Here is a 17,291-nt window from a genome sequence, read left to right on the forward strand (position 1 = left end):
TATTTCTGCTGAGTAACAAGGGTCTTATGTTTCCTCCATTTGAACACAATCTGACTGTCAGTCTAAATTCCTCAGAGGAAGTTTTATAACCTTTTCCAGCTCAATGAGCATCAACAACTCTTTTACCTTGTTCGAGAGAAAGAAAAACAGGGCAGCAACTTATGACTCATTGTCATTCCATTAAAGCTGCAGTCTGCAACTCTTTTTCAAGCATAATGCCTGGAACTGTCCGGGGATTCTGAAAGTAGTACATTAAATACCCCAATACAAAAAAAAAATGAGTTCTCTAGGTCCCCTATATGTCCCGCTAGGTCCCTCCAAAGCCAGCAGGTTTGTTTACAAAATTGCTGACCGGACCGGTAAAAGGTAACCAATCAGGTTTACGAGCTGGGCTCTGCTGCCTGTCAATCACCGATTGTGCACGCGCGATACAAGGTAGGCTCGTCCCCACGCTTATTTATCTGGACTATTGAACTTCATTACGGGCTAGTCTACTTACTGTGTCTTCCATGATCGCAAATGACAGGTGAGTTGATGAATGAGGAGTCGTGTAGGCGCATCTGGCGTGCACGTCTACGTGCACGAGTTCTCATGTGTTTTGAAGGGGCGGGACAGGAAGTTGAATAACTTTATTTTTCGGTTAAAAAATAAGCATTTCTTGCATTTTGCGACTACGGAGGTCACCGTTTTCAACTTCAAGCGTTCTGATAGATCATGTAAACTCTTAAAATGCCAAAAAGTAGGACTTTACGTATGACAACAACAAATCTTGCAGACTGCAGCTTTAAATCAGAACTTCTTGTTCTAACTTGGTTTTGTCTGTCTACCTTTTGAAAATCTAATAATATTTTAGGGTGTGTTTAGGCAGCACTATAGAAAAGTCTTAAGGCTTTACAAAATTCCAAACATTTCTGTTTTGCGGTTGGTCTTTGAGTCAGGTGTTTGAGTCACTTGAGACCTTTATTTTTGTTTTTTTGTGAAAACAATAAAGTAGTTTAGTTCTCACTCTTTATTAAGTCAGATTTGCATAAAAAGACTGGTTTGGTTTAGTCGACAAAACCACTAGGCTGTGGTGAGAAAACTATCTTTGTTTGCCTTAGAAAAATACACCCTTTCACACCCAGTGCGTTACGATATATCGTAGCCAGGATGAAGGCACTGTATGTGATGAGATTGGAGTTAGATTAGGATCATTACTTTGTATATCTTTATTAATAAAGTTTCATGACTTTTGACAAATAAAATTTTTTCTGTCTCTGCAATGACGGTCATAAAAAAAAAGACCTGCACCAGTAAAACATCAGGTTGTACGAATTCCCTGAATGTTTGAGCTATTTTAAATATTCAAAATCTTTATGTAACATATATTACTATGATGTATCTTTTTATCTGTCTATTTCCATAGCTGCAGGGCTTGTTTACATAAGCCTCTGTACTGTTGCTCTGTAAGCTAGTCCCAGGGTAAGATGGCAGCAACTTTATGACATATCTGGGATAGGTTTTGTAACAAAGCCTTCCAGCTTCTTGTTTTATATATGTGGACATAAATATTACAATACTATGTGCTAAAACCTTATCTCAAAATGACAATACCGACTAGCTGATGTTTAGCAGGTAAGATCTTCAAGATCTATAATGATTGTTTATTGTTTATTCTATTTAGTACCACTTCCTATTCCAACCTTTTGTTGCCCCTGCCCCGACTTTTCAAGATGCAAGATGAGGAAGTATTTTTTGTGAAATAGAAAATGTCTCTCTTTCAATATTTGACATGTTTTGTATGTTCTATTGTGAATAAAACATTGCTCTGTGAGATTTGCAAATCTTTTCATCTTGGTTTTTGTTTACATTTTATACAGCGTCCGGCCTTATTTGGAATCGGGGTTGTTCTTATCAGATTTTTTGGTAGAGATTAAAGGAAAATAAGATTCAGAAAGGTTATTGATAATGTAATTTGAAATGTAAAATGTATCCATATGCTTTAAAGTTAAATTATGCCTCTTCAACTACACTCACTTTCATCAACTCTTCTTTTATTTCAAGACCAGTGTCAACATAGGGATCAGATACCAGCCAATGGATGGCACAGTGGGAGTGTGGAGCGATGGAGAGTTCCTGGATGTTCCTGACGACCGTGATGGGATGTTTGCCTTTGAAACAGACAGCTTGCTGTCAGGACAAAGCCATGGCTCAGGGACGTCCCCTGGACGATCCTTACAGGGATCCATACCAACCTTCAGAAAGTGAGTCTAACAGTTTTCTACAACACAAAGGGATCACATGATGGTACAGTGAGATATTGTTGGTTTACTTTTGACCTTTTACCTTTCAACCAAGGTTTTATTCAAAAGGTATACTTGCAGCATACCTCAATTGCACCCAGCCAGGTATCTGGATTAAAATCATGCTTCCTTCTTTGACCACCTCTTCACTGTTGACTACCTTACAAAAGGCAAATGATTTTCGAACAGATTGTCTTTGGGTTATGCACCAGACAAGCAATTCCCATTGACATAAACTAGTACAAGTGTTAATTGGGAATAACATGCTTAAAAATTTGTATCTGATCTGGGTACTGCTGGTACCTGTGGGTTGTTAGTTGATGAGTTCTCTATTTGACTTTCTCTGACTATTACCTGCAGCTCTTATGTGGTTTTGTACGGTTGTAATCATAGCCCCACTCTCCACCTCCTCCTTTTGCCCTGAATTTTAGGTGTAGAATTTAAATTAATCATATGTATTAAAATGTTTTTTGGTGTAAATTATTTAGGCAATGACAATAATGTAGTGGCAATCTTGGGAAAACCCTAACCCAACTACAAATATCACAGGTTAGGTGAGGTTTTTCTTTGGTTTTCTTAGCACTAAACACACACACACACACACACACGCATCAGTGATACTCCTGCATTTCATTTCTACTCATTTTAGTATCTGCTGTGTATCTGTGGCTGTTCAAAGTAACAGACAAAAAATCTCAAGTTGTGCAAGGTCAAAGGATTTGGTATGGAAATCTGTAAGAGCTTCTCCTCTGCAGGCTGCTTTTTGTACTGGTGCATGGTTGGTTAATTCTTGTTTTTTTTGCTGAATAGTGCATGACATCATCTGTGGGTGGTATTGATTTTCACTGAGACTATCTTCACAGCCAGACCTATAAACCCTTCATCATTCAGTACATTGAGTGGGAATGTGAGAAATTACACGTTTGTATATCTGTGTCTGTTGCATACCCATGTATTTGTTCTAGTTTTTGCTCGTCAATACATCCTTGAGAAAACAAGAGAACTAAAGTTGTGGAGCATCCCATGGCTGTTACATGATAGCAAAGACAAAGGAAAGTTGTGCTGTAGAAAAGTAATATAAAAGGCATTCATTAAAAACAAGAATAAAGTTGCTAAATGATGCTAAAATGTAATGCAGCACTTGCCCCGTTATTAATTATGCAAAACATACATTTGTATTTTTGCACTTTATTTTAGGGGGAAAGCTTTGTCATTGTACATGGTGTTGTATGTCTTTTGTCTTGGGGAACAAACCTGAATGAGCTGCTGATAATGAGGCGCTAATCTCTTATTTTAATAGCCACTTTTCATTCACATCCTTATATTTCAAATTATTGGCTGCAAAGTGTTTCTCTGGTTTAGGTGTTTTCAGATAAAACTTTCTTGTGTCTTGGGCTCTGCCGCTCCAAAGCCAATCTTAACTGTCCATTTTGTGGTAATGAGGTGTGAGTGTGCAGGAGGCCTGGAATGATTATCTCATTCCTTCAGGGGGGAATAGGGAAAGGAGAACGAAGTGTAGAACATAATAAGCTGCAAACTGCTGCTGTTTTATTGTTTTTATTTTTAATTATCTTACCTTAATATGTGTGGTCTTATACTCTGTTTTATTTATTGCAAGGTGTTCACATCAGTGTCACCTCAGCTATTACTCAGCTACATCTGACAATTTAATAGAGAGTTATTCGTCTCGCCAAATTATCATTTCATGTTGAATTAGTTCAAGCTGCTGAAAGTCTTTCTGACATATTGAGTGTAAAACAAGACTTGCAGTGTATTTCTGCATCCTATCAGAAGGAGAGATGGAGGTTTCTGTTCAGTTTAATCAAAGACGAATGGAAGAACAAACAGACCACCCCACCCACTGCTGACTATTTCTGTTAAATCAACTGCAGCCCAAAGGTCATTCATGTTTCTGAAAAGAGCTTGAGCTCATTAGTTTTTTCACACTGGATTTCAGGGATAAAATTTGATTATCTGTACAGTGGTACTGCTAAAAATATTTTTGATATATTAAGGCATACCAGTTTCTCCTTATCCCGTTTTAATGAGATGTTGCACCCTCAGTTGATCATCCTACTTCTTCCAACTGCTTCCCCCCACTTCGTGTCTGTGCCTGCAGGAAGATTTATGGCAGCACCTATAAAGCATTTTGTGCTATCAGCTACACCACAATAAGCCAGCTTTGCAGGGGTTTTGTTATTACTAACTAATAAATCACCTCAGGTGTGGTTTTACTGCCCATGACGCTGATCTGGTGAATAGCACATGCAGCAGCACATGTGCTACACATGACGGGTGTGGATTTAAGGGTTGATCTCTCATTTGACCCATAAACACGAAATAATTGAAATAGAAAAAATCAAATCAAATAATAATTGCACCCATGTGGCTGTGCGACGTTTGTAACAGAACACTTATTCTTGCAAATGAAAAATGAATGAGTGAAACATTCTTAAATTAATAAATTATTTGGCCATGCTCCACGAAAGAAACTAGCTTCAACAGTCTTAAACAGCTGTTGAGATGATCACGATTGGCTTACCTTTGAGTGATACTCAATAGTGAATTATAGTAAAAAATGATCATTTAATTAGACAAGTGTTTATTTGCATTATTTACTCTGACTGTGTGTCAAGCCTATTATTAAATTCTTCAACAGTGCGTGATGTGAGTGTCCTCAAAGACAAGCTGATGTGACATGGTGATGTATCACCACACGGTGCTTTGATCCAGATATTCTGCAGTCTTTTATCTCACTTGTCTTTTTTGCTCACAGCAGCACAAACTCCCTGTGGAAACACTCTTGACTTTTAAAAAAAACGGCATGTCAGCGACCATACCGAAAAATGGCCATTGTATTACATATTGATCTTAAAGTCTGGGTAAAGCAGGAATAAATCTACACCTGTATAGTATTTAAAAGTATATATATTAAGTTTGATCTCAATACTCATAGGAAAACGAGCAGCAATCTCCTCTCAAACACTGGGGACGTGTCTACAATGCCCTGATCGACAGATCTCCGATCACCTCAAATAAAATTCACTAAAGGATTAAACAGAGCTCACTTTAATCAAGGCAAACTGCTTGGCTGTTAAATCACAGACAAACGCAGCAGATAATAAATATTTTTGACATCATCCTGCTGTGAACTAAATCACCTATATTTGTTAAATTGTGAGACTTACATTCTCCTGGCAGGTAAAACCTGACAAGGATTCAGTAAAGATGTATTGGTGCAGCCTGAGCACGCCAGCAGGAGAGGGAGAGATTCAGTGCAGCAGTCACAGAGACATATTGGTGTATTTGTTAATCCCAGCTGTCTCTGGTAAAGGTTTCAAAACTACTTGGAGAAAAATAAGGTGGGTGTTGATAGAGATTTTCAACTTTCTATTGCCGTGTCTGCACAAAACACGATCCACTGAGGATCCTCTGGCCACAGTTACTCATGATACGTTGTTTTTTTTGAGTAAATGTGCTGCCTCCATATCCCCACTATGAGCTGCTGGCACAAATCTGATTCTATGAGCTGGTGTGTTGCCAAGTGTGTGGTGGTGCTGTGTTTCGCCTTCGGTTTGTACAACATTAAACTAGCTTTTCCTTTGTCACAATATTCCTCCACAATCAGCTAGACAATTCTATCAATCCTGGCATCAACGAAGGACACATTTCTGTGATGAAGGCAGCGCAATTAGCTAGTTAGTTGTCTAATGCATAGTTGTTAGTAGTAGGCCAATTTATCACATTTCACATTTCTTAGGGTTTCTAAAAGTAGAATGGGAGGCAGAGCCTTCAGTTATCAGGTCCCTCTCATGTGGAACTAGTTGCTAGTTTGGGTTCAGGAAGCAGACACCCTCTCTACCTTTAAGATTAGGCTTAAACCTTTCCTATTTGACAAAGGTTATAGTTGGGGTGGCTCAGGTTACCCTGAAACCTCCTGTAGTTATGCTGCTATAGGCCTAGACTGCTGGGGGACCTCCCATGATGCACCTTTCCTCACTCTGCTCTCTTTACTCTCCATGTACATATGACATTATTGTTGTCATTAACTTGTGTTTCTCTTTCTCAGCAAGTATCCCTGGCTTGGTGTTATGGTACTTGTTGTTCCCTCTTTCCTGTCCTCTCAACCCCCAGCTGGTCGGGGCAGATGGCTGCCCTGCCTGAGTCTGGTTCTGCCAGAGGTTTCTTCCTGTTAAAAGGATTGTTTTTCCCTTTTTACTATTGCATCTCAGGATGGGATCTTGGATCAAAAAGAAGTTTCGATGCAGTCTGTTGGTTTTCTTAGCTAGGCGAGTTTTTCTTGAATAGGCTCTGTATGAATTGGATTAACCTGGAATTTAATGAATTTGATTGGATTGGATTTTGATTGTATTACAACTAATTGGCTTGAATTTGATTGTGTATTGGAAGTGCCTTGAGATGTTTGTTGTAATTTGGCGCTATATAGAATTTAGTAATTTAATTGAAAAAAAAATCAGCGATAATGCTGGAAAATTTACACAACACAAAATGCTTAGAAACTTCTGACTCGTATATCAGGATGTAGATGTCTCTGGAAACTAGAGATAAAAAAGTAAAAGTTGTCCTATATGTTAGGACCAGGCAATTGATAGTGATGGTAGTGAAAGAGTATGTCATGTTTGCAGCTGTCCATGAGTGTGTTGGCAAAGGAGTGTGATTTTGCCTTGAGTCAACCTTAAATAGATTGCCTTAGTTTAGCTCTTACGCAGGAGTCTCTGAAGGTTCGGGAAGTATATTTTGCTGCCACAGTGGACAGAAAACTGAAATGTCTATACAGCAGAAATGAACCATAAAAAGAAAAGAAATCATAGCCAACAACTGAAAAGCTGTGACAGGCCAAAAGTGTCAAAGTGTTTTGAAAATCTTTGCTGAGATGCTGGAACACCACAAAGATGTCTGTCTTATCATCAGGTTCCTCCAATGTTTGAGCCTATGCAGCAGCTCATTTTCAGAACCTTTCCCTACAGCAGACCAAGGGAGGCGTCTTGCTTGGAATACCTGTGAAATTGGAATTTGAAGTTTAAAATAGGCAAATATAAGTACAAATAAAATCTTGTTTAATGCAATGTCATAATTAGTAATTATTGGTTATGTAAAACATGTGTGTGCATGAGTAGTTTTTTTGTTTTTTTAGCTGGAGGAAAGACGGTAAATCTAACTAAAAAACTTGCACATATTCAACTATTATTAATGTCCAGTATACACCAGGAGATGTCCTCTGACACACAAATTGTTCCGTACAGTTATTGAGCACTGTTGAAAATGTTCATCTTTCAAATGTGCTGTCAAGCCTTTGTCAGCAAAAATCTTCAGCTCAGTGAATCAGAACATTGCAGAGAGACCATAGTCACAGATAAGGCTTTACACAGTCCCTCGCTGTTTAGGGCCTACTGATAGGTGCAATAACAATAAAGAGCATGAGCGAGTTTGTTTTATTTGTTTTGACTCTTAACTAATAGTACCTCATTATAGGGTTTTACAGCATCCAGAGCATATATCTTCATCGACATCCTGATTGTTTCTTATGGACTTGTAATCTTTTAAGGAAGTGGTTTATGTTTGTCAGCTCTACGTTGTGTCTTTCTGTGGTTCTGATCTTCAGGCTGTGTTGTACTGCCAGTCTGTACCGAAGCATTCCTCTGTGCTCTTGTTGTTTCAAGCCCGGATATGAAGGTGCAGACGATAACAGCATGAAGACGTGCCCGCTGGGATAAAATCTCAGATTCAGCATGTGTTTGTACCAGATAGGCTCTATGTAGCACTCGGATTTCTCGTCCTGTCTGTAGAGATTTTCATTCACAAGAATTTAAAAATGTCTTTGAAATTCCCTAACAATCAAGACAGATGGAATATTTTGCATCCACAGTACTTTGATGCAGTCTGAATCAAAGTATATCGTAGTTTTTATTTTTTATTTTTTCCAGCTCGGCTGATGCAATCACAAAGTCAAAAATCAACAAGGATTTTTGGTTTGAATATCAACATTGTACAGATGATGCATGTCCATAGGAAAATTGTGCTTGCATAATGTCCACTCTCATATGCCTACTTTCCATTTCCTTTTATTTTTAATTTCTTGCAACCTCACTTTACATCATACAATGTCTTTCCTCATCATACATCACACTAAATATTGTGGAAGAATATTTACGCTACAGGTAAATACTACAAAACTACACATAAGCATAAGATGTGGATCTGAGATTTTTTTATAAATACTTTGTTTGCTGTATGTAGGCCAGGAAGACTCAGGGGACCTCTTTGTTTGTGAAGACATTAAATTTGCATAATCTTTTAACTATTTCCCTCTAATGATGGTGAATTTATAAGTGAACTCTTGCTGGATCACAGGCAAAGAATATCAATTACTGAATCAATCGACTCCCCAGTTGGTAAATGAAGCGGCAGTACGAGGCACTTGAGAAAAGACGTCAATATCACCAGGGTGAAAAATGATTTTGATGTTCTGTTTGATCTATGATGTTACATATAAGTGAAGTTTTGCAACAGTCTGATTGAAAAGAGAGATATCAAGTACAGAGAGAGACTTCATTCAGAGTTCTGGTTTTGAGAAAGTTTTCAGATCATTGTCTGGCTTTGGTCCAGGGCATCCTGGAAGCACTGAAATATGTGAATCCAATCTATGTGTGAGAGAGAGAACAGGTGTGTTGGGTATCTCACTGAGCTTCATTCAGCAGAGCCGCTGGAGCAGAACGAATAGTATATATCAATAAATAATTAATTGCTGCAGTTTTTTCCCGTTTATTCATTTCTTTTCATCAAAGCAGAGGCTGGGAAGCATGGCAGTGCTGTTGTTTGGCTTTAACAGTTCTGGGTTCCACCCTGCTGGCTGGCTGGTTCACATATTTGGTCTGAGCCTACCTGCTTGTGTCTTAACATGCCCACGCTTCCTCCCGCAGAATGTAGGATGATTGGTGGATTTAAATCAGCACAAGGGGTGTGTGTGTGTGTGTGTGTGTGTGTGTGTGTGTGTGTGTGTGTGTGTGTGTGTGTGTGTGTGCGTGTGTGTGTGTGTGTGCGCGCGTGCGTGCGTGCGTGCGCTGAAAGGGACAGAAAGAAGCTCGATGAAAAGAAGATTCAAATGATTTTAAATGCAAATAAATGAAACACAGACACCGTGACAACAGAGTTCAAAGAAGATAAATTGTTCTGCTCTCACTGTATTAAACATAACAATAAAAATCAAAGGTATAAGCTGAATACAAATGGATTCATAAATTCATAGAAGCCCAAAATTTGTTTTCCCCTGTGCAGTATACAGCATACATGATAGAGTGAAGAGAAAAAGTAAAAGAAGTCAGAGAGAAGGAAATGAACTACTTTAACACTAATTCAACATTAATTAATTCAATTATGCAACTATATTCTTTTAAATTTTAATATTACATTTTAAAATTAAATAAATATTAGATAAATAAATAAATCTCAGATAAACTGCAGCATCTAAAATTGCTTTAAAATAGCCTCATCTTAAAGCAAACATATATTTACATAATGTAACATGAATATCACACTGCATTGTAGAAGAATATAGACTACTGAGGTTCTAAAGTCATCAGATTAATATTGACTGAAACATAAATTAAATGAAAAGTAGAGTAATTTCCAAATCAAATCTGAGTCACATCCTGCTGGCTGCTAGAAAGAGTGCAGCACTCCAGCACTGGCTTCCCAAATCAGATTCTTATTCTTCTATCAATTGTAGATGATCATAAGCAAAATGGATTAAATGTTTTTGCTCAGGAAATTCACTGAAACACAATATATACAGTAAGTGTAGATTTAGAACTGTGAGCAAATCCACTGGAACAGTGAAGATCCCATCAAAAAAGATCTACAAGAAGAAGCGGAAGAGCTTTTATGAACTTAAACTAAGTAAACGTGTGATTTTTTTTTTTTGTTACATTCCCAATATTGGCACTACATGAAGTTCAATAACTCAGCAATGTCAAAGCATCAATAGTAAAAGCGTTGTGTTCTTCTGTGCTGTGTTGCCCTCAAACACACACACACACCGATTTCACAATGTCATTATCTTCAATGCTAGTTTATAAGCATATCAGTAGCGCATCAACTTTTACCCCAAATTGCACCTTTGTTCTTGCACACAGAGATGCATCTGTCCCACCATAAACAGGCACTGTGAAAAGAGCTGTCATTCCTGCTTTTCATACATTAGCAGGCCTCGCACACATGAGTTGGCATAGATCAGCAGTGAAGGCACCGCATAGTCAAGATCTTTTTATATTTGGCTGATGTGCTGTGTCTCTTGTGCATTCATTATTCTTCTTTCAAATCAAAGGAAAGTAAAGTAGAGGGAGAAACAACTTTTAAAGTTTGAAATTCTGTTTTTTCCTTTTACTGCAACCTACAAGGACAGAGTGAATTTACATATTTCCATGACTGCAATTGGAAACACTAATTGTGAGCCTTCTTTGCCTCCAACTGACATATTTGAAGGCTACAGACCATCATTCATTTCAGCATAAAGGGATGGGGACCCAACAGCCCAAAAGAGAATACTCAATGGCTGTGATTTTTCAGGCCATCAAGCTGAACTGCATTAAAGACAGCTTTTGTTGTGGAAATCACTACATCGGCTAATAAAAAGTCCTGAAAACACTTTTGAGAACCATTGTCTTGTGGGTTTCTGCATCTATAAATGCAAATAAAATTTCAAAATTCCAAAAAAAACATATCCACCTTCTCTCGGCCCAAACTTATTCATAAAGGACTGAGGAAAGTGAAAAACCGTCTCGATGATTAAAAAAAAAAAAAAAAAAAAAGAATTCTTAAATTTTGTAAGAAATAGTGGAAATTGGGTAACTAACTTGCACATCTGTGAAGTCATGATTAACGCTGAATGATATATACAGGTTTTGGAGTTGTTTATATTATTCAGCTGCTGTATTTGCCTCCCTGCAGTCCTGACATGTCACCATCGTAAAGATTTGGAGCATTATGAAACAAATTATTCAACAAAAGAAGCCCTGAACTGTTGAGGCACTGACATTTGATAGTAGGCAAGAATGGGGAAACATTTTGTTCTCATCAGTTCCCAAAAACCCATCCATCCATCCATCCATTATCTTCCGCTGGTCCGGGGATCGGGTCGCGGGGGCAGCAGCTTGAGCAGAGAGACCCAGACGTCCCTGTCCCCGGCCACTTCCTCCAGCTCCTCTGGGGGGACCCCGAGGCGTTCCCAGGCCAGCCGAGAGACATAGTCTCTCCAACGTGTCCTGGGTCTTCCCCGGGGTCTCCTCCCAGTGGGACGGGCCCGGAACACCTCACCGGGGAGGCGTCCAGGAGGCATTCTCACAAGATGCCCGAGCCACCTCATCTGACTCCTCTCGATGCGGAGGAGCAGCGGTTCTACTCCGAGCCCCTCCCGGATGACCGAGCTTCTCACCCTATCTCTAAGGGAGAGCCCAGCCACCCTGCGGAGGAAACTCATTTCGGCCGCTTGTATTCGCGATCTCGTTCTTTCGGTCACTACCCACAGCTCGTGACCATAGGTGAGGGTAGGAACATAGATCGACCGGTAAATCGAGAGCTTCGCCTTCTGGCTCAGCTCCTTCTTCACCACGACGGGCCGGTGCAGAGCCCGCATCACTGCAGACGCCGCACCGATCCGTCTGTCAATCTCCTGCTCCATTCGTCCCTCACTCGTGAACAAGACCCCGAGATACTTGAACTCCTCCACTTGGGGAAGGATCTCATTCCCGACCCGGAGAGAGCATTCCACCCTTTTCCGGCCGAAGACCATGGTCTCAGATTTGGAGGTGCTGATGGTCATCCCAGCCGCTTCACACTCGGCTGCGAACCGCTCCAGTGAGAGCTGAAGGTCACGGCCCGACGACGCCAACAGAACCAAATCGTCCGCAAAAAGCAGAGACCCGATTCTGAGGTCGCCAAACCGGACCCCCTCAACGCCCTGGCTGCGCCTAGAAATTTTGTCCATAAAAATTATGAACAGAATCGGTGACAAAGGGCAGCCCTGACGGAGTCCAACCCTCACAGGAAACATGTCCGACTTACTGCCGGCAATGCGGACCAAACTCTGACACCGGTCATACAGAGACCGAACAGCCCATATCAAGGAGTCCGGCACTCCATACTCCCGGAGCACCCCCCACAAGAGTCCCCGAGGGACACGGTCGAACGCCTTCTCCAAGTCCACAAAACACATGTAGACCGGTTGGGCGAACTCCCATGCTCCCTCCAGGATCCTGCGGAGGGTATAGAGCTGGTCCACTGTTCCACGGCCAGGACGAAAACCACACTGCACCTCCTGAATCCGAGATTCGACTATCCGGCGGATCCTCCTCTCCAGTACCCCCGAAAAGACCTTACCAGGGAGGCTGAGGAGTGTGATCCCCCTATAGTTGGAACACACCCTCCGGTCCCCCTTTTTAAAGAGGGGGACCACCACCCCGATCTGCCAGTCCAGAGGCACTGCCCCCGATGTCCACGCGATGCTGCAGAGGCGTGTCAACCAAGACAGCCCCACAACATCCAGAGCCTTGAGGAACTCAGGATGGACCTCATCCACTCCCGGGGCCTTGCCACCGAGGAGTTTTTTGACCACCTCGGCAACCTCAGCCCCAGAAATGGGAGGTCCCACGTCCGAGCTCCCCAACTCTGCTTCCTCATCGGAAGGCGTGTCGGTAGGATTGAGGAGGCCCTCGAAGTATTCCCCCCACCGACTCACGACGTCCCTAGTTGAAGTCAGCAGAGCCCCGCCCTCACCATACACGGTGTTGACGGTGCACCGCTTCCCCCCCCTGAGCCGCCGAATGGTGGACCAGAATCTCCTCGAGGCCGTCCGGAAATCGTTCTCCATGGCCTCCCCGAACTCCTCCCAAGCCCGAGTTTTTGCCTCAGCAACCGCCGAGGCTGCGTTCCGCTTGGCCTGTCGGTACCCATCAGCTGCTTCCAGAGTCCCACTGGCCAAAAAGGCCCGATAGGACTCCTTCTTCAGCTTGACGGCCTCCCTCACCACTGGGGTCCACCAGCGGGTTCGGGGATTGCCGCCACGACAGGCACCGACCACCTTGCGGCCACAGCTCCGGTCGGCTGCCTCAACAATGGAGGCACGGAACATGGCCCATTCGGGCTCAATGTCCCCCACCTCCCCCGGGACATGGTTGAAGCTCTGCCGGAGGTGGGAGTTGAAACTCCTCCTTACAGGGGATTCCGCCAGCCGTTCCCAGCAGACCCTCACAATACGTTTGGGCCTGCCAGGTCTGACCGGCTTCCTCCCCCACCAGCGGAGCCAACTCACCACCAGGTGGTGATCAGTTGACAGCTCCGCCCCTCTCTTCACCCGAGTGTCCAGGACATACGGCCGCAAGTCCGACGATACGACTACAAAGTCGATCATCGAGCTGCGGCCTATGGTGTCCTGGTGCCAAGTGCACATATGGACACCCTTATGCCTGAACATGGTGTTCGTTATGGACAATCCGTGACGAGCACAGAAGTCCAACAACAAAACACCACTCTGATTCAGATCGGGGGGGCCGTTCCTCCCAATCACGCCCCTCCAGGTCTCACTGTCATTGCCCACGTGAGCATTGAAGTCCCCCAGCAGGACGAGGGAGTCTCCCGGAGGAGCACTCTCTAGTGCCTCCTCCAGGGACTCCAAAAAGGGTGGGTACTCCGAACTGCCGTTCGGTGCATAAGCACAAACAACAGTCAGGACCCGTCCCCCCACCCTAAGGCGGAGGGAGGCTACCCTCTCGTCTACCGGGGTAAACCCCAATGTACAGGCGCACAGCCGGGGGGCAATAAGTATGCCCACACCTGCTCTACGCCTCTCACCGCGGGCAACTCCAGAGTGAAAGAGAGTCCAACCCCTCTCGAGGAGGCTGGTTCCGGAGCCCAAGCCATGCGTCGAGGTGAGTCCGACTATATCTAGCCGGAACCGCTCAGCCTCACGCACCAGCTCAGGCTCCTTCCCCAGCAGAGAGGTGACGTTCCACGTCCCAAGAGCCAGCTTCAGTAGCCGAGGATCAGACCGCCAAGGTCCCTGCCTTCGGCTGCCGCCCAGCTCACACTGCACCCGACCCCCATGGCCCCTCCCACGGGTGGTGAGCCCATAGGAAGGGGGACCCGTGTTGTTTCTTCGGGCTGTGCCCGACCGAGCCCCACGGGCACAGACCCGGCCACCAGGCGCTCGCCGGCGGGCCCCACCCCTGGGCCTGGCTCCAGGGGGAGGCCCCGGTAACCCGCGTCCGGGCAAGGGAACACGGCGTCCAAAAGTATCACTCATCATAGGGGTTCTTGTGAGCTGTTCTTTGTCTGGTCCCTCATCTAGGATCTGTTTGCCATGGGTGACCCTACCAGGGGCTTAAAGCCCCAGACAACATAGCTCCCAGACTCATTGGGGCACGCAAACCCCCCCACCACGGTAAGGTGACAGCTCAAGGGGGAGGTTCCCAAAAACCTTTTTTTTTTAATGTGTTATTAAAAAAAGATGTACCACAACACAGAGAATACCTAATTCCACCTCTCCTTGTCATTCCAACCACCTCTGTTCGTGTGCTTCTCTCTCCCTCCCCTCCTCTCTTCCCTGCACCATCCAGTTATCTGTCCAACTGTTACTGTATCTGCCAGCCTGCTCTGTACATTCTGCACCTGACAGGTGTATGTGGAAGCATAGTTTAAAATACTGTAGGAAGAGTCTCTCTGTGGATTTATGGTTATCTCACCACTCTGTGGAGGTGCACAGGATCAGTGGTGTCTTTGATGTGGTATGTATGAAGAACTTTTCTCGCGCCTTGTGTTTGTGTCGTTTCTTCTTGTTGTTGATAGTTTAACATGAGGAGTCAATGAAATATGTTAAATTAAGGCAACTTTTAATTTTAAGGTTAACTACAGATTCTACACAAGCAAATCATCGGTATCAAATTGTTTTATTCAGTTGATAGATCAGTTTTATGTCCCAAATTGAAAGATTTTCAATTCATACTAACATATACGTAAAATGAACAATAAAACCAGAAAATCCAGAGAGAAATGAGGAAATGAGGAGGCTGAACCAACACTTGCTTGGTAATAGACTGTTAATTTCCCGTCAGTCAAATAAATGCTTAATTAGGAATATTTACATTCCTAAACATTTCTCTAACACGACACATCAAACGAGTCAAATTTTATTTGACAAACATGATTTCTCTTATTATCTAAGTGTACCCTTAAATATTGATGGTCTTTATTTTCTATGAATTATTAATGATTTGAGGAGACGCTACCGTTTAGTTACTTTTGCTCCCATTCTTTGGGCTACAAGAGTCTACTTTTAAATCACTCTCAGCACTGCCTAGAGTGTATTGAGGAGGATGTTATCATACAGTTCAAGTTTTCTGTATTATACCATGAAATGAGGTTGAGGGTTGCTTTAGAATAATGATGGAAAGATCAAAGCAGAAGCTGAGCTGTGATATACTTGACTCTGAATGCCCGAGGAAACAAATGGAAAACCTTCCTGTTCATTAATTTCCTGACATGTATCCATATCCTCAGCAAATTGGACGGTCTCAGTCATTTTTAATTATTAAGGTCCCTCATTTGTCGTCTTGCGGATGACATCACAAGCTCTTTGTTGTTGCGCTGATATATGATCTTGATATTATCAATGTGGAGACACTGGATACTCTTGTTTTGTGATTGAGGGTTTGGAGAATTAGTTGTGGCTGATGCGGGGAATGGAATCAACTGGAATTAAACGTCCAGCCAAGTTTTAAACATGTTTGAGAACTTTGGGCAACATTTTGGTGTCATAATGAATTTAATTTTGATCAGGTACAAAAGAGAACAGTTAACCAGTTCTCCCTGAAGGTATCGAGCCACTAAAAGAGAAGTAAACCGGAGTGAGGAAGGTTGGACTGATGATGGATCAGCTGTGACGGATCACTTTCATGGTCTCACTTCTCTTTTATTTCCTTCAATAGAACAGGAAAGGGAGTTTTCTCAGCCATGAAGCTTGGCAAGATCAGGAGCTCTAAGGATGACCACAAGAGAGCAGGTAAGACTAAGTTAATTTACACCTCTCAAAAATGAAATTCTGATGAGGAACTGGGGAGTTATATATTTGTGTATTTATTAATTATTAATTAATTGTTAATCTGTGTGATTTTGAGATGAGCCAGCAGTCTTGGACATGGAAGACCTGGACAGGAAAGCCATTCGTCTTGCAGGAACACTGGACCCAGACACCATCTCTCTGGCCTCTGTGACCGCAGTCACCACCAATGTTTCCAACAAGAGGTCTCACACAATGACACACACTCAAATGCACTGACATCTGTAAAGTCAGTCACTGTATGACATTTAACGAAGCTGTCTCTGTACTTTAATGTTGCAATTATTTCTGAAATTAATGGTCCACAGAAAGTGTCTTTTTCAAAAGGCTAAATCCTGAGAACAGACAGAATCCTATCCTTCAAAGACAGCTTTTGGGTCTGCTAGTGAATAGATTTGACCATTTGAGCTTCTGTAAAAAGGGGCCTATAAAAACAAGTATAATCTATCTTTCTAACTAAAACTTATTGTATTAGGCAAAGCTCATGACAAAGTCAACTGTTTTGCGTGCGTAAAAAAATTTTTGTACAGGAGACATCAAAGGAAGCGAGACCCTCTTGTGTGTATATATATATATATATATATATATATATATATTTATATACTTCACATTTTGTAATAATTGAAAGCCTGTTCAATGGTCTTTAAATGTCTTGAGTCACGACTCCACATCTCTGACTTCTTGACCTTAATTAAATAAATCTCATTGCACAGTGCAGATATATTTCTGAACTAAAACATCCAAAAATGAGAATGGAAAATTATCATCTGTTTAAAATTCAAATTTAGAATTAAGTTTGCACTCACATACTTCCTCAGTTTTCCTTGGTGGAGCACAGGAGAATGCATTCTGTTAGCTCGCAGTAGGAAAATCGCTGTATT

The 17,291-nt window shown here is 42.3% G+C and overlaps 1 protein-coding gene across 9 annotated transcripts in view; it reads left to right on the forward strand.

The window, feature by feature from the left end:
* The window catches only part of otofa (otoferlin a), a 115,098-nt gene that overhangs the window by 39,013 nt on the left and 58,794 nt on the right, over positions 1 to 17,291 (forward strand). For all 9 annotated transcript variants that reach the window (XM_075459662.1, XM_075459665.1, XM_075459666.1 and 6 more), the window contains exons 5-7: positions 2,044 to 2,243; positions 16,280 to 16,353; positions 16,469 to 16,595. In XM_075459662.1, the coding sequence (XP_075315777.1) occupies positions 2,044 to 2,243; positions 16,280 to 16,353; positions 16,469 to 16,595 (401 nt within the window). The remainder of the gene's footprint in view (positions 1 to 2,043; positions 2,244 to 16,279; positions 16,354 to 16,468; positions 16,596 to 17,291) is intronic.

This window comes from Odontesthes bonariensis, chromosome 24, assembly GCF_027942865.1.
Source record: "Odontesthes bonariensis isolate fOdoBon6 chromosome 24, fOdoBon6.hap1, whole genome shotgun sequence".
Lineage (NCBI taxonomy): Eukaryota > Metazoa > Chordata > Actinopteri > Atheriniformes > Atherinopsidae > Odontesthes > Odontesthes bonariensis.